The sequence below is a fragment of the Anoplopoma fimbria genome, chromosome 23 (genome assembly GCF_027596085.1).
Source record: "Anoplopoma fimbria isolate UVic2021 breed Golden Eagle Sablefish chromosome 23, Afim_UVic_2022, whole genome shotgun sequence".
Classification (NCBI taxonomy): domain Eukaryota; kingdom Metazoa; phylum Chordata; class Actinopteri; order Perciformes; family Anoplopomatidae; genus Anoplopoma; species Anoplopoma fimbria.
Window position 1 is genome coordinate 8,695,160 of NC_072471.1, and position 25,046 is coordinate 8,720,205.

The 25,046-nt window shown below is 40.1% G+C and overlaps 1 protein-coding gene across 1 annotated transcript in view; it reads left to right on the forward strand.

Moving 5' to 3' along the window:
• lin7a (lin-7 homolog A (C. elegans)) overlaps positions 1–23,911 on the forward strand; it is a 34,018-nt gene extending 10,107 nt beyond the window's left edge. The window contains exons 2-6 of the mRNA XM_054624584.1: positions 3,679–3,797; positions 12,775–12,846; positions 18,070–18,279; positions 18,665–18,880; positions 22,035–23,911. Of these exons, the coding sequence (XP_054480559.1) occupies positions 3,679–3,797; positions 12,775–12,846; positions 18,070–18,279; positions 18,665–18,880 (617 nt within the window). The 3' untranslated portion in view covers positions 22,035–23,911. The remainder of the gene's footprint in view (positions 1–3,678; positions 3,798–12,774; positions 12,847–18,069; positions 18,280–18,664; positions 18,881–22,034) is intronic.
• Positions 23,912–25,046: the final 1,135 nt, after the last annotated feature.

Here is a 25,046-nt window from a genome sequence, read left to right on the forward strand (position 1 = left end):
CACACTAAGCTATTTGAAACTCCATATAATGGATTTCTTTTTCAGATATATATTTCACAAGTATTATAATATGAATACTGGGCCTGTGTTTGCCAGGAGGACACACAAGTTCTCCATAACTACAGTACTATATTTATAAATATTCACCTACTTGTGAGCGGCTGTGGCTCAGGGGGTAGAGCGGGTTTTCTTTTAACCCTAAGGTTGGTGGTATGGTCCCGGGCTCCTTCAGCCCACTGGTCATTATGCTTATGATGTTAGTTCTGGCAATATTTACCCAGTTTTTGGCAAAGAAATTACTGGCTAGAAATGACAGGGCTAGGTGACATTTCAATATTGTAATGAAATAATACATTGTGATTTCCTGATACACAATTATTTTGTCTAAATTGACAAGCACATACCAACTTAAAATTCTCTATTTTGAAGGAATATAATTTGAAGATAGCGGTTTTATTTTAACATCATACTTTACATTACCACTCAGTTTAATGCGACCAACAAATGAGTGTGTAGGTTGAAACTGTTTGGTTCATTTTGCACTCGTTCTTAATTAAATCAGAAAATATTCTGAACTTTTCCTTTGCCAATTATTTAATTCACAAAACCTTGTGGTTATTTCATATGGACAATTTTTTTATTGAGTTACCAGAAAACATGCTATATCGTGATATATATTGTTACTGATATATGTAATGAACTATATCATAATAGGAGAATTTGGCCATATCGCCCAGTCATATAATAAGAAAGCGTTTTCTATCCCTGTCTGAAATAAATGAATAAAAATACCAAGAACTTCAAATTTCAAATGTGTTATCATTATTATTGTAAATTGCGTTATTTGTTTTGCAAGAACAGAGAGCTTGACAGTCGTAGCGACAGTAGCTAAGGGGGCGGGGCTTGGCAAAAGGTTAATTGGGGAATGACGAGCAGGATCAGGGGACTGGTGTTTAATTGTATACACATACCTGTGACGTTCTCTGCATGAGCAGGGTCGTTTGATTATTGGCTGACTAGCATCTTCGTGATGACTCGCCTCGTTGCCAGCTCACATCTGCCAATACAACTCCCGCTGGACGAGTTCTCACGAGCCGAAAGCGGTCTCGATGGGAGCCGAACTCGCAATTTCAAGCAGATCAATGTAATCCGACGCTTTATTACAGAGCCCCTGAGGTGGAAACAGGCAATGGATTTTCTCTGCTCACAGTCTCCAAAATGCAATAAAGGGCACGATCTGAGTGTGTTCCACATTTCCTTTTTACGGCCTTATAGAGTATTCACACAGGCAGAGCTGGAGACTACTTCCTGTCTCGTCTGCAAAGCAGTAAAAGATCCTCTGTCTGCCGTCTGCTTTATTGAGTTACTCCCATATTCCCACAGTTCAGTATCGGTGTGAATGTGATGCCTCTGAGCGCAATTTATCACTGTGTGCTGTGTGAAAAGACACACTCATACAGCCTTGTAGTTAGATGACAGTGCGGAGAAAGTGATTAGTCAGTCTGTATTTACTTACTGCTTGTTATGATGATGCCTGATTTTATAGTGGAATATAAATTCTCCTTTACTTTATTGTTGACATAAGGCTCTTTAGATCAACTATGCTTATCATTAGGGCTGTCAGCAACAATTTTCTCCATGGAAGCTGCAAATTATATTTTGCATTTGTATTACCAAATTGTTGTTGATTTATTGACTAGTATCAGCACTCTTTCTAACAGAAATCGTGTCTAGTTGTTTGACCTATTTTTCCTGCATACGTATGATGCAAAAGCATGTGGGGCTCACTCTTTGTTGGCTGTCAAACAAGGCTGTCGAAGGTCATCATCGTTGCTTGGTAGCGTGACATGAATCTCAAATGGTATATCTGTTTGCTGGTGGAAAATAATGTCCAATAAAATAGCTAAATAAATTGTGGAATGCATCAAAATAGAATTGATTTGAAAGCAATCCGGAAACTAACTTTTCGAGTGCTGCTCTAATCTATATTTTCATATTGACAACAGCTCAAAATGACTTTGTGACTAGCTGGTGAACATAGAGGAGCATTTAGCAGCTTAGGAGATATTTTCTTGTTGTGGAGCAAGACAGAAAGAGAGTAAATATTGAACTTGCATTTGTCAAGTGGACAGAAACACAAATCTATATGACTACATATGTTGCTCTGTAGGCCATTGTTTGCTAACATGTTCAACTTTATGTAGTGAGGGCGGCTGTGGCGTAGTGGAGAGCAAGGTAGTTCTCCAATCAGAGGGTCGGTGGTTCGATACCCGGCTTCGGCAGTCGATGTGTCCTTGGGCAAGACACTTAACCCCAAGTTGCTCCCGAAGGCTTGCCATCGGTGTGGACTGGATGTTGCATGAATGTTAGTTAGAGTCTGATGGTGGCACCTTGCATGGTAGCCTGTCATCAGTGTGTGAATGGGTGAATGATATGTAATATACTACTGATTGTAAGTCGCTTTGGATAAAAGCGTCTGCTAAATGACTGTAATGTAATGTAATGATGATATGTCAACATTATGTTTGTAGCAGGCGGCAAACTCCAATTCTTAAAAGTGAAGTGCCTTAAACCTGCATTCTCTCAGGGGGCAGCTCCTCTGGTTGCAACAATAAGTCTGGTTGTATAGAAGTCTATGAGAAAATGACCCTACTTCTCACTTGATTTATTCCCTCAGTAAACATTGTAAACAACACAGTTTATGGTCTCAATCTCTAGTTTCAAGTCTTCTTCAATACAGCATGACGTTCATTTAGTAAATTATGGTCATATTTGTCTGATTAAACCAGACCATAAAGTAGGGGATCCTTGAGAAAATACATCCATTCACACAAGAGCTAAAATATTTATTTGTGTAGTTTTAACATTATCAGTGTTTTTTCTGTTATTACTTTTGTAATATTTTGATCTTTTGGACTGTACTTACACACTGTTCTGTGAACCTGTTATTGGAGCTATTTACCGATATTCTACAGACTAAATGATTAATAAATTATTCAAATAATCAACAGACATCAACAATAAATCTAGTTCCAGCCCTTATCACGGGGTGGATGCAACAACAAGATCGATATATTTTAGTGTGAAGTCAGAATGGAGCAGGTATAAGTCAACAGCTCCACTGTCAGACTCCACCAATCATCTCTCCTGTGTCTGGTCACAGGTCTCTGGACACACAAACTGAATAAAACATGTTATTGAACCAACAGTCCAAGTCCAGTGATGGAGTACCGAGTTGCTTCCTTCTCCTTCCATTATGTATCTCTATCTGGTCCGCCAGTTTCAGAGGGGCGAGAAACTAATCAGTCAAACTGGCAAACTCATTGAGCTCAAGCTAATAAAAGGAAGTAGAGCTGAGTAGACTCCAGAGTCACGGCCTCTAACTCAAGGCTTAGGTTAAGTGTAAATGCTTTGTAATGCCTTACTCTTCCCAAGAAGTGTCACCTTTGGACAGACGAGTTATTCCCTCTCTTCTCATAATTCTCATGCATAAAGCTAAGCCAATGCAAACGATCCATGGATGGGATCACTATTCTATCTTTCTTGCTCCCAGCTGGCCTTGACTAAGTCTATTTTCATTATCCCACCCATGGATTCGCTCCAGCGTCTTTCACTTGGCTGCACCGTTAATGTCATTGAACTGGGTATTTTCTCCGTCTCTCTCTCTCTCTCCGCCAGATGTTGCCCGGGCTATCGAGCTGCTGGAGAAGCTGCAGGAGTCGGGTGACGTGCCCGGTCACAAGCTCCAGTCTCTGAAGAAAGTCCTTCAGAGTGAGTTCTGCACAGCCATCCGAGAGGTGAGTCACTGTCAAGGGGAGGGAACCACTGGTCCGTGAACACCAACATGACTCATGTCTTTTCACTCTTTTTCTTATTTATTTTTTTTGTTTTCTACTTTTTATGATGACCTTTCTCATGGTTGCACACCTTGTTGCAGTCCTCTTCCAATCAATCATTGTGCTCGGTATACTGGAATGTTTTTGTCCTTGGAGTTGCTGTTGATGAAGTTGTTGTTGTTTAATCTGTTCGGTCATGGTTGATGTGGTGTTAAGACCTTATTACCTTTTCTATTTATTCCAAACAAAAAAGAAAAGAAGAACACATCAATTTCAGTGAAGAAATGATACCCAATAACGTGGAAGAAATACTAGAAAACAGCAAGTTGTTGTCTAGTGGCCGTATAGCATTGCTTGAACATAGTGTTGTAGTCAGTTCACTTTGTAAAGTTGCACCATACAAGGTACTTACAACGAGATACAACTCAAAATTTAAATTGAAACCTTCCATGGGCCTGTTTCAAGTCCATCTTTATTACCTTTTGTGTAAGAATGGCTAGAAAGATGGGAGCGGCCAATATTTTAACAATAGCATTGTTTTGTAGTTCTTAAAGTCAAAGTATTATTCACGTAATACTGAGCTGTTTCATTCTGAAAAGACACCTTTTTAAAAAACAACACGGCTCGATCAAAATTTTGTTTCAAAACGAAACTCCTAATCTCTTCGGGCAACCCTGTCCCCTCAAATTCCCATTCCCATTCAACTTAGGTGCATTCCCAGTAGTATTAAGCATATCGGGGATATCCGATGACATCATCATGCATAATAATAGCCATTTGCTTCTTTTTGTTATACAGAGAGTGCGTATTTCGGAGAAATGGGTGTTTGTTTTAGGGATAAAGAGCCGTTGGACAAGTTGGCTTTCAGTCCTATGGGACATATTGCGGAATAATGGGGTTTCAGAATAATGGGCAGAATAATTCTGGTAAAGGAGTTCATCAGTGTGTGTTTGTTCTGCTCAGTCTCTGATTGAACTCACCAGGAACTTAATTTCTTTTTGTTATTTCCCTGTAGCCTTTCTCTGTTTTTCCTGTCACTTCTGTATGTTTTCAATATAAAGTAGATTCATAAAGTCCCAGGAGATACAAACACAACATCGACATCTTTACATTAGTTTGCGCTAACATGTTTTTTGGGCCCATTAATTTCTCTCCATTGACTTTTCATCTCATCATGCCGTATCTTAAATGTGACTGTAGACTGGGCTCATTAGAGTAATGACATATTTTCAACTTCATCGTTCTTTGAAAATGTTTACTTAGAAACAAACACACTAGAGAGATTCAGATCTCTCTTTAAAAGTATAATAACATATTTCGCAGTAGAGGGTTATTTAAAGTGCACAGTGTGAAGTGATGACTTCTGCAGAATCTTTTATGCAAAGAATGAAGTTGTTTGCAGGCTTTTTGTGATGATGATATTATTTACATTACTTCAGGGACAGCATTTCAAACTTAGACAATTCAGGACTTTTATCTGTTAGATGTATTAAGTTGCCTTCTCTCTTATTACCAGAATCCTGCACGAGATGAAAGTTTCACTTTGGTTGCAGTCAATTAAAGTTTAAGTGCTGTATAATTAGCTGTGCCGCAAGTGAATAAAGTGGCAAATGTAGTGTTAAGTAGTTATAAAGTAGAATTTAGCATGACATTTACAGCTAAATTTGTGAAACCGGCTGCTGTGCTAAAGTTGTTAATATAGTGTTCCCATGACTTGGCTCCTCTGAAGGTGAAAGACATATCACTGAATTTATTGCAGTATACAGTGGTGCTAAAAATGTGTTCCCAGATCAATGCTGATGCTTTGAAACTCAGCAACTCAGAGAAATTATGACTATAAAACAACAAAATCTGAGAATGCGCCTTTAAGTTCCATCAATCAAAAATGACCGCTGCATAATGAAAATGTGAGATTATTGCTTTGCCCTTTTGCTGCTGGAGCTGAGCAGCAACAGGGAATTTTTGACTGAATTAAAAATTCACGCGAAACATTTGGATGATCACGAGGTCATAAAACTTTACGAGGATTTCATTAACTTGAAGGCTTGATAAGCTCGTTACATTGAATTTTAATCAAGCAAATCACTGTTAGAGATTGGTTTTAATCACGTTTTACAGGGTGGGAATTAAGTGTGAATCATAAACAGGAGTTTTTTCTGCTTCTCGAGCTGAATGCTTTCATTCACACGCACGCTAAAACGGCCACCCACTGATCCATCATCTTAACACCATTCATCAGGGGGACGGGGCACAAAGCAAACAAGAGCATTCACTCTACATGACACTACTACGCGGGGCTGATACCAGCAGATCTTGTATATTTAGTGTCCTGTCTGTTGTGATATACTGCAGCGTTCACCCAGACATATGTATTAGCTCAGCAAACAGGACTTTGAGGAGCAGAGAGACAGATGACAAATGCCACGGTGGCATCAGTGTTGCACGTTAATTGCAAACAAAGTCAACGCGTATTTTGTCCCGGAGTGAAAGCAGACAATTAGAGGACAATCAGAATGTTGTTGTGTTGTAAATTAACGTGACATTTGGATTTGGATTGCACCGCGTTAGAGCACCAAATAACCGTAATGTGTTTTGGATCAACGACTCAAGGGAATTTTAGGCCAGCTGCTGAGATCTCTGGTTTACCAAGCTCACTTTTTAAACCATAACATGTTCTGTTTGTCACTTAAAAACAAGAACGAGGATCCATTTATGTATTACAACACTGCTACAAAGTAATACTCTTTTATTTCTATAGTCTTCACAGCATATTTCACATAGAAACTCATTAGAAGCCTTGTTTACATCTAGTAATGAAAAGGTCGCCGACACTGGCAGTGACACCAATAAGTGGAAATGGCTTCTGACAGAGCATTGCGTAAAAACCCAGACATCATGCAGAGTGACAGAAAGGAAGAGAAACACTAGTCCTTTTCGTCTAGCAGGGTCCAGATCTGCTCCGGCCCTCTCGGGGGAAAACTGCCACATCCAGACACCGACTGCACGCCTGGCAACCAGCTGATTGATCTCAGGGCCAGTCACTGTTGACAATGACTCTCAAAAGTCCTCAGCAGCAGCCCATGCCCTTTTCCAAGAAGGCAAAGATGCAGACCACTTCATCCACAAAGAGCTGGCCAAACACAGTCACCAGGGAAACCACTAGAGCTGCTCTGGGATAAGTGGGCCGCAGAGAGGCTGACTGTAGTCGATTACAGGTTTGTGAGGGCCGATGACAGAAAGGCTTCTCGCTGTGGTGCTGAGCCAGTTGGAGGACAGGTTGTAAGTGCTGGTCATTGCATTCTCTAGGCTATTATTGTGATTACGCAGGAGTTGTTGTAGTAAAATATCACAGTTCTCAACAGCTGGGTGTTTGGATGAACTGTTAGCTCCGGAAACAAATAGAGGAGACAGTCACATCCTGTAGTACTTGACATTGGTCTTGAGACCAAAGAGGACTCAGGATATCACTAAATTGCCATTGTTTTATCTTGATTTTTTTGTCAATCATTTTTGTGATTGCATGCAAAGCTTCTGCTTCATAACTTGACCCAGGAATGTAAAAAAAAAAAGATGGTTTAGTTGACTTAAGCTCTTCTGTTTTGGTTTGATCATAAAAAGCAAAAGACAATTCCGACACATAAAATTCACCTCAGCAATGCCTTGTGATTAGTTTATCAAGACATTTCTCATGGTACACTTATACATACACACATATTGTATATATGGATATGAAAGAGGTGAATGAAGAGGGATTTTCATTTGTCTTCTGTTGGTGTTTTTAGGGGATGTGGATCTTTTAGATCGATTTTGAGGAGGGCCTATGGTTGTGCATGTTCCACATTTTATGTCAAGTGTGTCATGCAGTGTAGGACACTGGTCTGGTCTTGGTCTTGGTCTTGACCTGGTCTCGGTTAAGGTGGTCATGACTACCACACTTGGGATAACTAACTAATCAGAAGTAGCCATGCAAGCTTCAAGTTGTGGGACATCTAGTGAGAACTAGCATAATAAATCCGTGCTTGGGTATGATTTTTTGTTTTTGATATCTCAGATGTCGGAGCTTCCCACCAGCACATGAACACACCACTAGAAGAAATATGTAAGAAATAAATCAGCACTTTCAGCCACAAAAACAACCACAACATGATAACATTACCTGACATAAAATGTTCATATTGATGGAATACCAATCTCAAGTCATTCAATGTTGATTTTCAGAACATGATGACATTAATATGAATGAAGTAGCCACCTGGAAGAGGAAAAATGCACTCATCCATCCTTCTAAAAAAGTACTATATGCTTTGTTGTAGCTTTTTTTAAGAGCAAAAACACTGGTATAGTCCTCTAATATGAACACGTTCCTCCACCTCCTCCAGACTTTGTTTTCTAATTAATTCTGACTGCACTCACTTCTCTCTCCTGTATGTCATCCATCAGTGTTAACCACCCTCAAGTTAAAAGAGCCGTAAGACATAGGTTAAACTGTGAGTCAAATCCTCCTGTTGTTCATTTTGATCACACACACACCTCTGTGACATTTCATTATTACGGATGACCTTTCCCTTAATCTGGGATATGATTCCTTCCTCCACACACACACATACGTGATGTAGCTCATTTCACAGCCTGGAGGGCCGACGCACAGCCTGGAAAGTTGGAGATACTAATCTTGTCCATATTGTGAGAACCCCACTGTAAGTCCACCTCCACACCCAATCCTGTACTCTATACGTCTACAACAATAGAATCTACCGAACATGAATCAGCCTCGTTAAGGATGACAGGCTAGCTGTCAATATGAGGAATGGATAGCAGGGAGAAGAGTCTGTTCAGCAGTGTTGGGCTAAATGACAAAGAGACAGAGTTTGAAGAGCTGGCTGTCTTTCCCCGCCTCGTTCATCAATGGTGAAGGAGGGGGGGGGGATCTCGTCTTACTGCATCTGCCTGAATGAGTTGTCAGGGTCAATCAGCCTTGCAAATGGGAAAGGAAGGACACAAGACGAAATGACTGGAAGAGCTAACCAACTGGAAATGATGGAGAGTGGGAATTCTCAGTTTTACTGGGTAAGAGTGTCCCACTTGGCCAACACAGGAAGTGCAAAAAAAAAGCAGACCAGAGTGATGGCATCTTTCATCAGCTTTAACATTTGCAGTTGATTTTCCACCTCGGCGGAGATTTTCAATCAACATAATTGTGTTTTTCTTTTTCTTTTAAACAAGCGAGGGTGGAGGATTTTTGTTGATTTCAATCCCGGTGCCTCGGCCTCTCACGTCACATCAAGTTAAAGGATGAAAGGTACATTAACTCAGTCTGTGCAACTTCAATATTTTTCCCCTCCGTGTCACGGTTGGCACCACAAAGAGGGGAAGTGTATTTCATCCTTTTCAAACCACATCAACCAGGCTTACCCATCCCCTCCCTCCTCCTCGTCTCGCTGACTCAGTAGAGGAAGCAGGAAGCCATGGTTACAAGCAGCGTTGTCATGTCAGTTTGCCCAGCAGGCATCTTCCTCTACTCTCTGGCTTTGTGGCGTCGTCCTTGTAGGAGCCAGTTCTGGTATCCTATCAGGAATAATGTGTGTTGGGTTAAAAAAAGGAAGAATGTAGGAGAGGGTTGTATAGGGACGGGCAGTGAAGACATCTGGTAAGAGCAGAAAGCAGAAGGGTAATTGAAAAGATGCCCGCAGGATAACTGGCCTCTTTAGAGCAAAGTGCAGCCACAACAAGAGCAGACGGACATTCAAAAGATCACAGCTGTTTATTCTGTGTTATGGCTCTGTTATTCAGGGCACAGCATGCAGGTTAAATATGGAGAGAGATATGTAAGGCGCATCTTGTTTCGCCTCCTTTAAAACACTCACAGTAATACATTTCCCAGTTTATTATCATTTCATATGCTCACAATTTTGTATACGTTTAATAAATACTGTGAAGAAGAGATTTTTAAAGCTGCAATACGAAAAAAATGTTGTGGTAGCAATAGATCAAATTACTATGTGTATGTGAAAGGGGTCGCTCATAGTGTTCAATTCACAGATAATTATACTACTATCAGCTCATTGTTTTGGTTTTCTGGCCGCAACTGCACAGTTTTGGTAGTTCGGTCTCACCGCTCTCATCAGTGTTGTTTCCAGAAGCGGCTGTTCAAAATACAAAAGCTAAATAGCACAACATTTTATGACATTCTTCATGTCATGATAACACATTTTAGCCCTTTTCGTGTGTCATTTTACGCCATGTTGTTATGTTTAAGCATTGCAGTCAGTGAGGACGACATGACGTACAAAGACGCAAAAATGGCGTCTTTACTGCATGCTAAAAGACTTGCAAATTTTCATGTCATTCATACGCCACAACAGAAAGACAAAGTTAGCGACCAGCTGGTGAAAAAAGTGGAGCATTTAACAGCTAAAGGGCCAAATTATTTCCTCAAAGGAAATGGTGGAGACCAAAAACAGAGCTAAAAGAGAGTGAATATCGGACCAGATAGCAGAAACTAGACACTTAATGATTGTTAATGTGTCTTCTGGATTGGTTAATGCAGGAGGCTAACATGTTAGCTACTGATAAAGAGATAATGTGTTAACGTTGTGTTTTCAGCTTGTTTCGCTGCACTATTGGAACAAAAGATAAATAGTATTTTCTTTTTGCATACTGTATGAACCAAAAAGTAGTATTAGTCCTGAGAAAATAGGACTCATACTACTTGTACTTATTATTAAGTTTATATATTTGCAGAGGCACTCTCGTACTGTATTGTGTATTCCATCTAATAAATGGGGAAAGAATGCAAAACTTTATTAGAGTATCCGCTAGTGAGAAGGCAGCTTCCTTGGCACTCACAGTGGTCATTAATTAAGCTTTGCTCTACAAAGTAAGTTTTAACAACCATCCCTGATGCACCCTGTGAGAGAACTGAGAACACTCTTCTTTAAATCACTGTTGTACCACTGCTCCCACTCACACACTAGATGCCAAATATTTCACGGGCATTGCAGCTCTATCTGTAACACTCCTGTCATGTTTGAAAAGAGACTCTACTTAACAGTTATGTAACAGAGATCAATGTTTGAAGAGCAAAAAGCCTTTTCTTTACCATATAGATGAAGCCAAAGTGCTAAGAATGAGAGACATTTGCAGGTAGAATAAATAGGTGTAATTAGCAGTTGCTGTAGTGTTTTAAAAATAAAAAGACAACTGAGGGAATAAGGTAGCCACTCTGCAGGCAGACGGAGGCAAGAAAAGCCTTTCATGGCATTTATAAAGCTGTGCTCAGCCCTCAAAATGTGCAAAGGTGGAAGAAGACCTCGGGGAAAGGTACCTTTTGGGAGCTGAGTGTGTGTGTTTGTGGACTGCAGGCTGCTTTTCCCCCGAATGCATCAGCGCTATAGATGTGTTGCAAGTATTAAACGTAAAGCCGCACTCTCAGCTGGTCTTTGAGATTCATGAGCAAACAAGACAACAGAAGCTCAGGGATATTTTTTCCCCCAATCTCTGAGATCTTTTACATACACATATGGCATAGTTTGTATCCTGCAAGTATACATCCTTTTGACGGATCAGAGAAGCAAGGCCTTTTGTAGGGTTGTACAAAAGGCCTTCAGGTGTGTGTTCACTTCTGGGCGAGCTGCCACGCTTTGATGAGAGAAATCATTGAGCGAGTGGAAACAGATGATGAAAATTCATTTCAGAGCCACAACATATATTGTAAATCATAGAGGAGAGATTATTTGGGGAAATTTTCATCATTCCTCTGATAAGAATCTTGTTTCCTCATTCGCTTATTGAACTGAAACTGCAATTAATGTAAAATGTAAAACAAGATGATTTGTGTTTGGGAATCATGTGATCTTTGCAGTAATTTATGTGTTTCATCGTGTCAGTTGCACCAACTCAGCAAAAAACATTTGCTCTGAGACTTTTTGTAATCAGCCCATACATCTAAATCACTTTCATCTCCATTTACCATTGGAAGGATCTGACTGCTTTTAAGCTGCAGTGCTGACTGGTTTGGTGGAGATATAAATGAATGGTGTCTGTCAAAAGTTCCCCTTCCACAAAAGGGTACATTTGTGCGACAGTATATTAACATCACATCCTCATTCGACGCTTTCTCTTTCCTCCTCTTGCTTTTTGTTATAAGGTGTCATTAAAAGACACATCTTATCTGGAAACCTCAGCTGTGTGCTTTGGTTCTGTCTGCTTCAGCAAATAGCAAATAAATCTTGTTTTTCACCAACCTGGACATATAATAACCAAATGTCTTGGCACCAACTCAGGCCCAGCAGTAATGTATGACTTCTTGACTGTGACAATGACTTTTAATGCTGTGTATTAAGGTCTCAGGATCAGATCGTGCCTCCATTTCCAGAGCTACATGTAAGAGTTGCAATTTTCTCTTATTTATTCTAATTGATGGTAACGGGTAAATGGTCTTGTACTTTCATAACATTCATACACCATGGGCACAGCCTACAGGAGCAATTTGGGGTGAAGTGTCTTGCCCAAGGACATCGACAGCCCGCTCTACCACTGAGCCACAGTCGGCTCTTTTTCATACCAAGGCGTTGCACAAATAAAGAACACTATTCAGCTAGATTTTGCTAAGATTATATTATCTTCAATGCTGGTATACTTACACCCTAAAACATCCTTAATACAGTTATTGAAATATTCTCTTATCTTCTTAGGATTTGCATATTGTTTGCATGTGCAAGATTGTGGGTGGTGCAATTAGCACTAGCACAAAATAACCCTTGGCCTGAATGGTGGCTGTTTTTCCCTCAGTCATTCTGTTAATGCAGTTTCTGTACAGCCAGCTGTGAAAGAAACCCATTATATGACTGTGGAAATGTCCTGCTTGGGCTCTGGCGCAGGATTGTGATCTTTAGTGTGAAACATAATTATAACGCCTGTCTCTCTTCATTTCTTTCAGGTGTACCAGTACATGCATGAAACCATTACAGTGAATGGCTGTCCAGAATACCAGGCGAGGGCCACAGCCAAGGTAAGAGCTGCTCTGGAGATCTGCAGCCGATCTCTACACCAGTTATTATTTGGTATAAATACATAAAATGTGACGAATGAGTTGCAAACTCTCTGTGAGTCATATTAGCCGGTGATATCATTCTCATCTTGTCCTCTGGCCAAAGCAGAATGAAATCAGCAAAGTGGGTTTTACTTTGCTAACGGCCCTCACTAAGAATGTGCATGGAATGAATCAACAACACATGACAGTGCTGTTTTTTGGCAGAAATAAGGCTGAATATCACATGTTTCTTTGCTGCAATACCACAGTTTAATTACTGATCTTTATGAAAGAAAAAATAAGAGAGAAAGTAACTGAATATAGTTCAAGCTGTGGTTTGTTTTTACACAGTTTGTTCATAACTGCACGACAAAACTTCAGTTTTACATAAATGCATACAACGCTTGTCAGACAGAGTTCCCCTAGGAGATGCACGGATTGTAAAGCCCCTTGTGATATTGGGCTACTTAAATAAAATGGACTTTACTTGCTAACTGCAAAGGGAAATGAGTCACCTGGAAAAAAACTACTTATTTTTCTTGAATTGCCTTAGAAAACAATAACAAACCTTTTTTCTTCTCTAGCATGCAATCTCGCTAAATCCACAGCGACCCAAAGTCTCACACACGTAAACAAACCGGCATGTGCAGATGAAGAGACAGCTACTTTGATTAGCCGGCAAGTTTCCCCACTAGTACTGTAATCTAATCCCAATGCAGTTAGCTTACATCTTTGTTGTGCTGTTGGTCGGACTCAGAGACAATGAATGAATTATGCAAAACTGAAGTTTATTTGGAAAGCATTAGGAGGCGTTCTCTGTCTGAGGTTGTTTTGCTTTTCCTTAATCTTTAAAATCGAGGATGCGAGGGAAAATGTAGCATGTATTATAGTCAGAATACAATACACACAAGTAGAATAACAGGTTGACTAATATTGGACTCTTTCAGATATTCCAAACAAGCAGATTTAACAGAATGGATATATCTCATGTGGTATCGAGCCCAGGAGATATTGGTTTTTATTTTCAAGTAACTCTCCTATTTTAACTGCTCAGAAAATAGACAAGCTTGAAGCCAAAAGCACACGTGAAAAACAGGCAGGTAAGATAAAAGTCCAAGTTTCTCAGAATAATCAAGCTGTGGGGTCAGGTAGCAGACCATGCAGGAAGCATAACACTGGAAAGCTGGGCAGACACACACTAGACAGCCTGACAAAGACAGAGTGAAGATTGAGCAGTTTATAAACTGCAGGACTAATCAGGGAAATGGGGAGCAGGTGAGTAAGTAGGCGGAGATGGTCACATGAGGGTAATGGGGTTACTTCAGGGCACCTGGGAGTGTCTGGATCTGTAATGACTGACACAATGAATGATTAGGATCTGGCTAAAGACATGACCGCTATGCCTCAATCATTTCCTTTCTCAGAGGGTGCAGAGGTTTCATTGATAGCTCATATAAATCTGTATCAAATGTTTCTTTATTACGGCTACACACATTATAGAATTTATTAGGTACCATAAGGTGTTCAAAAATATATTTATATATATTTAAATCTTGTTCCTTTAATAGGAATAGAATGACCAGCTCTTCATCCTTATTTCAACAATCTTACCGTTACTAAATTTCTTTGAGATGTAAAGCTTTCTTTAAATCCACATCATGTTTACCCCGAATCATCAGATTAGCAGCCACTTGATTTCCATCTTTATTCTGCTTTACTCCCATTAAGCAAGCATTTAATCTGCTAGCAACACCGATGACGCAACCTGGATGAAAAATGACTGCAAAACTATATAATGATAAAAACATATTTGTTTTACTATTATCATAACTGACAAGCTCATTGTATCTTATTGGATCTCTTGGTCAAAGATTTTAGTGCACATTTACTTTGCAGATTTTGATGTTTTATCATGATTCACCGCTTTTAAGAGATTTTTTAATGACAGCTCATTACTGTTCATTGCTTTAAACTCATATAAGATGTCAATCTTTAAAAAAGGCTCATCTTTTTTCATACCCTTGCTTCTACAGGCAGACATTTTTTGATTGTTTTAGCCTGCTGTTTGAAAGACATCACAGTCGTGTCACAGGTGAAGGACAAAATCAGAACAGAGACATTTCCTGGTGCAGTGTGAATGAAATAAGCAAATTTCGGTGAACAAAAGAGACGAGTGTCACGGTCAGACTTGTCGTCGGTGCCTCACCTGCCAAAGACACATGCCTAGAAAACAAAGCAGGCGGATATGTCTGATTTCATGTGGATGAGGGGAGGAGAAGAGTTGAGAGTACCTCCATGTCCTTCAGTTGTTCAGCGTCCAGCTGGGTCGACTCCTCTTCAGTACATCACAGTACTAGTTCAATGGGAGGGTGGAGGATATGGACAGAAAGGGATGATGAATGCAGAGAGATGGTACGAGGTTTCAGATGATGAGTGCTTTATTCTCTTTTGTTGCCTCCTCCAACCAATACGCTGCCCTGAGCCAAAGATAGATTGATAGATAATTTATTGTCCTATGTTGGAGGAAATTTGTTTCCACTGCCTGCACACATAATAGTGCAAGGCCGACTGAATTGTAATTGAACACCTGGTTAAAAGAATGATTCAACATATTGATGAACACACTTAATGGCTTTGTAGCTCTGAGTTAGATTAGAAGATTGACATTTCTCACATGTCTGTTTGTTAAGTGTGGATCAGGAGGTGATTAGCTTGAATTAGCATAAAGGCTGGAAGCAAGCCTCTAAAGCTCTAATGTATTTTTTTCTTTTTGTCGTTTTCTTAGATGAAAAGGTTGAGTTGTATCCGTGCAAAAAAAGGAAACAACTATATTTCTGCCATGTATTGTCAAACTGTTCTTTACACAAAAAGGATTCACAAAATTAGAATGTCAGTAAATCTTGTTGATTTCTTCCAATCTGTTACTGCATTTCGAATATATTGTGTCATTTGTCAAGTGCACACCATTTGTGATGGAAAAATAAATCTATTCGTGAGAAAAGTAATTTCCCCCTACGAAGAAACTGCAATATTTAAGCTTGGAAAAAAGTTTTCTAAGCCCGAAGCAACCATAATGACATGATTTAAGCAGCTTTAAAACTCCTTCCTACTTTTCTCTCTTTGCCCCAAACTTTAAGAAGCTATTGCTCCTAAATCTGTATTAAAATTGCATTTCCACTGGGCAATTAAGCACACAGCTAATGGCCTTATATGGCTTAGCTGTGGGGACACTCAACTGGAAGCACTTGAATTTTTTGAAAGTTGTTTAACTCTCTCTCTATATCAGAGTGTTGATTGCATTCAATTTGTACCACACGTGTAATCGGAAAGGAAAAGAAAATGCGTGAGAAATATATACTTGTGCTCATCTGCCTCCCGAACAATTAAGTCAGTGAGATGGTGAATCTCCCGACAGTTGAGATTTGTGTTTCACCTGAACAACTCGATTCTCTTTGATTGCTTCATTAATTAAATCAATTCAGCCTCTAATTCCTGGCTCGAGGCTTTTATTACTGATCTTAATGGAGACAGGGACTATCAGGGCCGTACGGGCTGCAGAGAAAATAATGGGAGCTCATGATCAATTGACTTTTGATGTTTGAAGTCATGCTTACGCTGTACAGAGTTGTTATCTAGAAAATATCCTCGAGCAAGCTTTTTTATTTGAATTGCCTCCTGTGTTTGAGAGGCGCCGGCCATCTGCCACATTCCTTCTTTTTCTTTTTTTCGCTCGCAGAAATCGAGATAAACTTGGGAAGGTCGATGTGCTGGGAGGCCTGGTGAGGAGACGGCATGCATGCTAAAGGAGCTGCCTTTTAGCTTCACAATGGGACAGAGAGGGAGGGAGGAGGAGAGAGGGAGAGAAAAGAGAGGGAGAGGGGAAGTTGGTAGAACACCACAACCAAATTAAAACAGGCAGCAGGAGAGGAAAGAGAAACGAGTGAAACAGTTTGAGTAGAAATTAATGTGGATATGAAGATATGAATATGTAAGAGAGAGAGAGCAGAGACGGCGATGGAGGGAGCGTCAAAGACCTCAAAGTGCCAAGATACTTGCCTGCTGCTGGGGAATTTGGATACACATCTGCGAAAAGCCTCTGATAGAACCTCCCCTCCCTCTACTTTTTTTTCATCCTCCCTTTTTTCTCAATCCACCTCACATATCACAGATGACGCCGACTTGACAGCGAGGCCCCTTTGGCGATGCATCTGTGCATCAGTGGGCACGGGGTGTCTCGTTCTCTTGTTCGTCTGCCATTAGCTTTCCCAGCCTCGGCTAACAAGCTCCTTGGTGCTTTTGTTCTGAATGTGTGAGGAGCAAGGAGCTCGCGGTTCAAGGAAAACCCCAACAGCCAGAGAGCAACGTCAACAAGCTTGTACAGATACAGAGGGGGGTGAAAGTTGTCTGGCTGTTCCTTCAGTGTGGTTCATGTGTTTGGATAGCCGGAGAGTGGAAATCCCCGGCCCTGACTAAATCCAAACACTCTGTTGCAGCGGTCCTGACTGGAATGAGAAGGTGCAGGAGAGGTTCACATTATAAACCCACCTTTATGACCATTTTGTAGTACTTTTATTTTTTTAAAGTCCTCCGTTGCATTCATTGCAAGTGTAATGAAGAAGAATATAAGCTAATGTTTTCTTTGTTGCTTTTTCAAAGATGATAAATGTAGTTGAGCATCAGAGTTCATTCTTGACCTTTTGGGAACTACATTTGATACAAAAGGGTCATACTTTTGGAGCTTCAACCGCATCTAAAGGTCTCTATGATAAATTTATATTTCTATTTTTCACTTGTTTAGTAGTTTTTCACTGCCAGACTCAATTAGAGGTGGCATTTTACAAGTAAGATATTTTCCTATACATCCCTACAAGCTCTACTAAGCAAATGTTTTAGGATGTAAAGGTTAAGTTTAGTTTTGGGTCCATGGTTGGGCTCTACCATTTTTACTGAAGGATGCAGGTAATGAAGAGGAAGTACAGCAGAGAAACTCAACTCAGGGAACTACTTACGCATTTACTTTGCACTCTTCTTTTGCCGAAAAACACACATTTCTTGTTCAATTCAGTCCAGTGTGTCAATGTGTGTATTTTGTAAAGTGTCTCAAAATAAATATGCACATGCAGGTATATTTTTCAAGGGTTTTAAGGACAGTTAGTAGTGAGATGATAAGCCTGAAATCCCATCCTGCTTCTCTTCCTTCAGGCAACAGTTGCAGCTTTCGCAGCCAGCGAAGGTCACTCCCACCCGCGAGTGGTGGAGCTGCCCAAGACGGAGGAAGGGCTGGGCTTCAACGTGATGGGCGGCAAGGAGCAGAACTCACCTATCTACATCTCCCGCATCATCCCCGGAGGCGTGGCCGAGAGGCACGGCGGCCTAAAGCGAGGGGATCAGCTCCTGTCCGTCAACGGTGTGGTAGGTCTGACCACGATTACATTATCACACACAATATATGGTTTGGAGGGAGAGTGCGTGTACGCTTTCCTGACCTTATTTATTATTGAAGGCTGCTCCCAAAAAGACATATCCTTGACTGAATTTCTTGCAACAAAATGAAGCAATATTTAATTTCCAGTTTGCTACGTGAGTCATCAGAGCTATTGAGATCAATGTTCTGCACATGTCTTGAGTGAAGAGCTGAAGCAGCATGAGAGCCTGCTTGATTTCACATAATATAGCCGTATATAAAAAATGGAGGAATAATAATTTTTTCTCCTACGAGGAGTAACTATATTTAAAACTATATTCAAATGAGCTTGCTTTCAAAACGCCCTCTTTCCGTCTCTAAACCCCCCTGCAGAGCGTTGAAGGCGAGCACCACGAGAAAGCGGTGGAGCTGCTGAAGGCGGCCAAGGACAGTGTGAAGCTGGTGGTCCGCTACACCCCCAAAGTGCTGGAGGAGATGGAGGCCCGCTTTGAGAAGCTCCGCACGGCCCGGCGGCGCCAGCAGCAGCAGATCCTCATGCAGCAGCAGCAACAGCAGAATGTGGCCTCTCAGCAGAACCACATGTCGTAGGTGAGGCGCTTCATTGCTTTAAGGGTGAGGGCGGGGGAGGATGCCTCCAGAGAAGAAGATGATGACATGAATGAATAGCCAATACCAAGTTTTAATTGGCTTGGAGACATTGGAAGCAGATTTTAAAGCTACTACTAGGAACTTTCATTTTGTGTTGTGATTTTGGCGGTCCCTGTGGACAAAAGTGGTAAATAAAAATGTGCTATGAGCTTTTGAGGTTGCAGGTAGGTGGAGTTTTTTTACCCATTTGGACAGAGCCAGGCTAGCTGTTTCCCTTTGCTTCTAGTCATTATGCTAAGCTAAGCTAACTGTCCCCTGGCTATAGCTTCATATTTAGTAAACAGATTTGAGAGTGGTATCTATCTTCTCATCAAACTCTATATTACCCACAACACCAATTATGCTGAATTATTCATAGTGATTTTGAATTGAATGCCATTTAGAGCATTTAACATTTGGTTCTTAGCTGCCTATTTTGGCTTACTGCTATATTTTGGTTCAGAGTCATAGTGTGGATTGCTGAGACTGGACTGGACTTTGGTCCACTCAAGATGAGCACATAGTTTTGGATCTGAATACTATTTTAGGAGGGAGTAGCGGCCGCAGATATCCACACATAGTTTTGCCTTTTTATAATTTTCTACATGAGTTTGTGAAGCCTCGGACTTAAACCTCCCAGCTGTTCCAGTTTCAAGGTGACCGAACTTTTTCTGTCAGAAGATCCTGCAGGCAGAATTATTAGCATATTTTAAATCTCCTCGAGAAGCTTACCTTTTTATGATCTATTGTTTTTTTTTTATTTCTTTAACTCTTTCCTTGTTTAACTTTTTTTTAACAACCTTGGTATAAAACAGTTGTGGCAAGAGTAACACATATTGAAAGCAAACAGAAGAGGAATGTAGATGCAGAGAAGTGGAAGCAGGTTCAGCTCTTCTTTTGAGTTTTCTCCGCCATGCTCTGCTTTACCTTGAGAATCTTTCTTCTTTTTTTTTTGCTCGTGTGCAGACGTTTACATCCCGGCACAAAGCCCAAAACTTCAGAGGTATATTTTGCAAACTCAGCAGTCAGTATCCTCTGTGCAAACTTTACTGCTTCTGCAAATTCTTCTGCCAGTGGTTCTGTTGTTAAGGCTGTAAATTATTCATATGCTTAAACCGATTACATCTGTGGCTCATGCTCTGCAGGTACGGGGACAAGCAGATAACGCCTGCAATGCTCTTACTTGGAAGCTGCAGCTGCATGGAGGGTCCACATACCTCGGCCTTAGACAATATTATTACAGTCCAAATTTAGAACAAAGCTCTGCACTGCCAGTCAGACCAAAGCACGCTTCCGCTGTGTTAAAAGAAGAAGAAACTTCTCAGACACTAATCACACCATTAAGCTAAATCATATCGTGCTACGCTTAATTCCGCCCAGGCTTCTTGAATTATTTAAGCGTTTTCCCCGACATACTGGAGGAGGGCATGTGTCCAAGATTTCAGAGTCACTGCCCTTTTGATGCTAAGTCCCCCAGGCGTAGCTCTCGTCTTGCACTTGGCACGTCGCAGCTTGGGAAGGTATTTTGGCGCTTGCAACAGTGTGTGTTTTTTGGTGGAGCCAGAGACAAGGAATGGAGCAGGGATCATGTTTTATCAATGGCGGCGTGCTGAGCGCAGGGATTTGTTTTGGCGGGCCAAGAGGCCGCGGACCAAGTGACACGCACAAGCGGACAAGAATGCAACATAAGCCACCGGTTGTTCATCCGTCTTTGTCTCCTGGATGGTGTCTACATTACACAACTAGCTGGAGTGAGGCTTTTATCTCCTGATGAATAATCAGCAGATGATAAATATATAGAAGAAATACCGCCTTTGCTCCTTTTTCCTGATATTTAATGTATTCATTTATAAAATTATATTAACTGGTATTTCAGGTATTTCAGGACTATGACTCCACTATAAAACTCTGCAGGAAACTCTGCATATATGTGCAAACTTTAGTGACTAACCACATCAACTAGACCCTGCATACATTTTCATAATAAGCTTCAGTCAACATAACTTTTCTGCTGCAGTTGAAAAATGTGTCAGCCCACCTTTATTTAAAGCCTGTGAAGTTGGTATAAATCTAGGTTGTGTTGTATTTTGGTTTTCCTTCAGCAATTTATTGCGAGGCACAAACATAACTTCCTTTTAATTGTAGTCAGACAATGCAGGGTCTCTGTTGCATATGTGCTCTCTGTGTCTGTGTAACACGAGGAACAGGGTCACTAAACATGCTGCACTACAGAAACCAACACTGTCTCTGCAAAACACAGCAGACCTGCAACACACGCCTTTTCCTCTAATTACAAGATTCATAATGAAAAATAATACACATTTTGCTATAAAACGAACCGTAAAATATGAATGCACTTGTTTTAAAGTAACTTTACGTCACACGTATAGTAAAATTATAATTTAAAGCAAAGAAAATGGATAACGTGTGAGGCAGCCACACACACGTTTCAATAAACTCTTCTCCCTAGATGGATAATAAAAACATATAAAACTTTACCTGTAAAACGCAAAAAATATCAATACATTCACGCTAGAGATGTTTAAAATAACTATACGTCTCATTTATTGCAAAAAAAATGAAGAAAAAGCTTCCCATGGGAAAATCATGTGTGAAAAGAGGAAGTAAAGCTACCGTAAGCGCTGCACATATAGTTCTTAAAATAAATAGATTCTTATTCCTGTTAAAACACACAATCTTACAAAGTAAGAAAGTAGGAAATATAACACACCAGTTACACCTTTAAATTAAAAGTCTCCACTAAATCCACATTTAAAACGATCTATTCATAATGCTAGCGAACAATATATACCTACTACTAGACAGTAGTGTACAGCCATGTGAGGACACACATATTGGTGCAGAGATGTCCTATTCAAGAAGGGTAACCAGTGGACAGTCTTAATGTAATGTTATGAAAATGGTGAGTTTTTTAAAGGATGGAATATTTTGGGGTCTTTTCCTTGTGTTAGCCATGACATTTGGGTAGTATGATGGCTGAAAACTACCTTAAAAGTGGGTTATAGTGATCAAAATAATCAGGCAATACAGAATAATCTTGATAACACTCTAAAGCATCGCTCTCAGCTTGTCTCTCTCCTTTAATGATCTGCAGGTTGTTCCAAAAGAAGAAGTGAAGGAAAAGTGGATCTCAAAGACCATCTGTTTGCGCCGAGGATCCAAAAAGGAAGCTCTCCGTCGTGGAGGAAACCAACAAGTAGAAGACTCTTTTTACTTCCTCTCTCCCTTCCAGTGTTCCACCGATTACTGAGCAAAAACAAAGAGCGTTTGTTCGTCCTGAAACTGGTGCTCTGAGAAACAAGTATGAGGGGAGGCTAGCTCTGAGAGTCGTCCATTTTAACTTTGTATTCCTCTTTTTATGAGTTGTTCTCCCCGGTTGTTAGTCTCCCTTTTCTTGTGTTTGTTGTATTCGTTTACAGTCATCCACTTTCGATTGCTTACCTGAACATCCATTACACCGTGGCACCTTTTTTGCCATTTGTACAGTGGTGTTTCTATTGATTCTTCAACTGGTGCTCGTGTTTCTGTACGAATGACCATCGGTTTATTTTATTTGTTGTCAAACTTGTCCCATTTTGGATGAAACGTGAACTCTTTTTTACCTTCTATATTGTAGCAGGAACGATTTTGTATCTTGTAGGTTTAGCAATAAGACACAATCTTCAGCTTTCACATCTCACCACTAAAGTCGCGATCGGATACGTGCGTAAATACAGAGTCTATGGGTGCACATGTAAATCGTTGTAAAAGCAAACTGGGTCTTATGTAATGTAAGGCAGCTTCTGTGTCCAAATCTATCCTCTGTGCCATTTAAAGAGATTATTGATTTAAACGTGGCATGGATAATTAATGTGCAATAACTGCGACTTTTACTCCCAACTGAGATTTATCTAGAAAATACATTTTACCATGAGATTTTATCGAGGTTCAAGTCAACCCTCAGAAATGTCCTGTTTCCGACAGACAAACAGAATGTCATTAAAATATTTTCATTTGAGTGGGAATTAATTAAAAACATATGCTAGAAATATTTTTCAGACCTGTCTATACTATAGTTTATGAGATCAGAGATTTAACATAGAGTTTTATTGTTCCTTTTAAGTATTATGTGTTCTTTCTGATACGTGCAGATTATTATTTATGATCTATTCCTTGTATAACAGCTGAATGTTAGCACATAGTTCATGTCGATTTGTTGTTTCTGTTCAGACAATCATCTTTTACTCCGTACCTGTAAGGGAAATCTGTTTTTAAACTTAGAGTTAGAGTGGTAACTTCTGTCGCCTCCATCTTTGGTGCTAAGCGCTCCTTGTTGTGTTTAGTTTTTTTGCAATACACTTCCCAGAGATCAATGCGTTGTCGATTTTTGTGTCTGATACCTTCTTGGGTTTTTCTGTATTTTTTTGTTTTCTGTAGGTTGCGCTCTTTAATTTGATTATTCAACCATGCAGGCTTTACCTCTTTTTCTTCTTCTATTTACCGTGAACAAATTCAAAACATTAAACGCATCACTTCCTGTATGCCAGAGGATTTTATTTCAGTTCTGCTGTCTGAAAAGCTGTCACGAAGTTGCATTTGTCATGAAAATGTGGCTCATTAGTCTTTGTTGACAGAAAGTGATCATTTCCATCTTTTCTGATCTACATCTAAATGCACAAGTCCAGCAGAGTAAAATAATTTTTCATGCGTACTATGTTCTTGCTGTCAGATATTACCATTCCATACGCAGCCTGTTAGCACTAAGGTGACTTTTACTATTAGGTCACCTCTGGGCTCAGGTTTTAAAGGACATTCACTCACTCACCCAGAAGAACATCTCAAACAGATCCCTTTTTGTATCTTTAAATCACAGGTACTCTTTCTTAATTGACTTACATTTTTGAAGCTGATGGTCCTGTACTTACCGTAAAGATAAAAAAAAGAACAACAAACTGTTGATATGCAATTGTTATACATACTATATTTGTATAAATAAATCTATGTGCTTGTGTACAGTGAATTCTTTGTCGAGCCTTCCTTCGTATCACTACATCTTTATGGTATCGTTTAGTATTTAGCTCAGAGTTTTATGTTAGCAGCGTGACAACAGAGAGCCATTGATTTGTCAGAAGTAGATATAAAATTTGCAAAACATACAGATGGTTAAGGGCCGTAACTGTATCCCAGCCCTCCCAAAGAGATAAAAGAAAATGATTTATTTAGACAGGTTTTGATGGGAACATAGAGTCCAGAACATTGTGGCAGTGTGCTCTCCAGGAGGAAGAATATGTCTGCTGAAAAATAAACATCATACAGACAAATCAGCTGTTTTAGCCAGACTATGTAGGTATGGCAATGCTTTTGGCTCAGACTCCGCTATGAGGCTTAGTTTTCCGCTTTGTATGGCCTTAAAGTACTCACATTTTTAACATATTGAGTCTTAAAATACTGAAATATTCCCATAAAATACTCCTCATGTGTACGAGCTAAACTCTCTTGTCCAAGGGGAGTCATGTTCAAAGTGGAAGAATAAAAGTTTCACAAATATAATCACAAATTGTGAAAATATAAATATTAATTGATTCAACTCCTTGATTTGCAGTCCCTCCAGTGCCTATATTGAATAATTGGCGACTAAATTGGCAACAATTTAGTATCATGTACTATAATGAAGTTACTATTTTTACAGCTGAAACCGTGATGTGTTTATTTCTCATCACAATGACACAACAGCTCGTCACTAGTCGTCTTTAAGAGATCTAAGTGCAGCTGCAGGAGGTGAGGTAATTAAACCTGGAGCACTGAAATGTCCCTCTGAAGACTCGTCCAGCTGTTTAGCCCTGGAACAGAAAGTCAATGGCCTTTTGTAAACTCGGTACAATGAGCAGACACTGGAGCTAATGAAGAGACTCTTGTAAATGGGAGGTATTAAACTCAAACGGTGACAGAGGAAGCACAAAGCAGCACTGATTCTTCACCGGCAACCTGTTGCGCACAGTGTTAAATCCTCTTTTTTCAACAGCAAAGAGCCAATCCTTCAGCAAACAACCAAAGCCTGACGTGACAGAAATATAGAGTGCAGATGCCATAAATGCAGGCGACAAATCCCTCGACGGTATCAATGGCT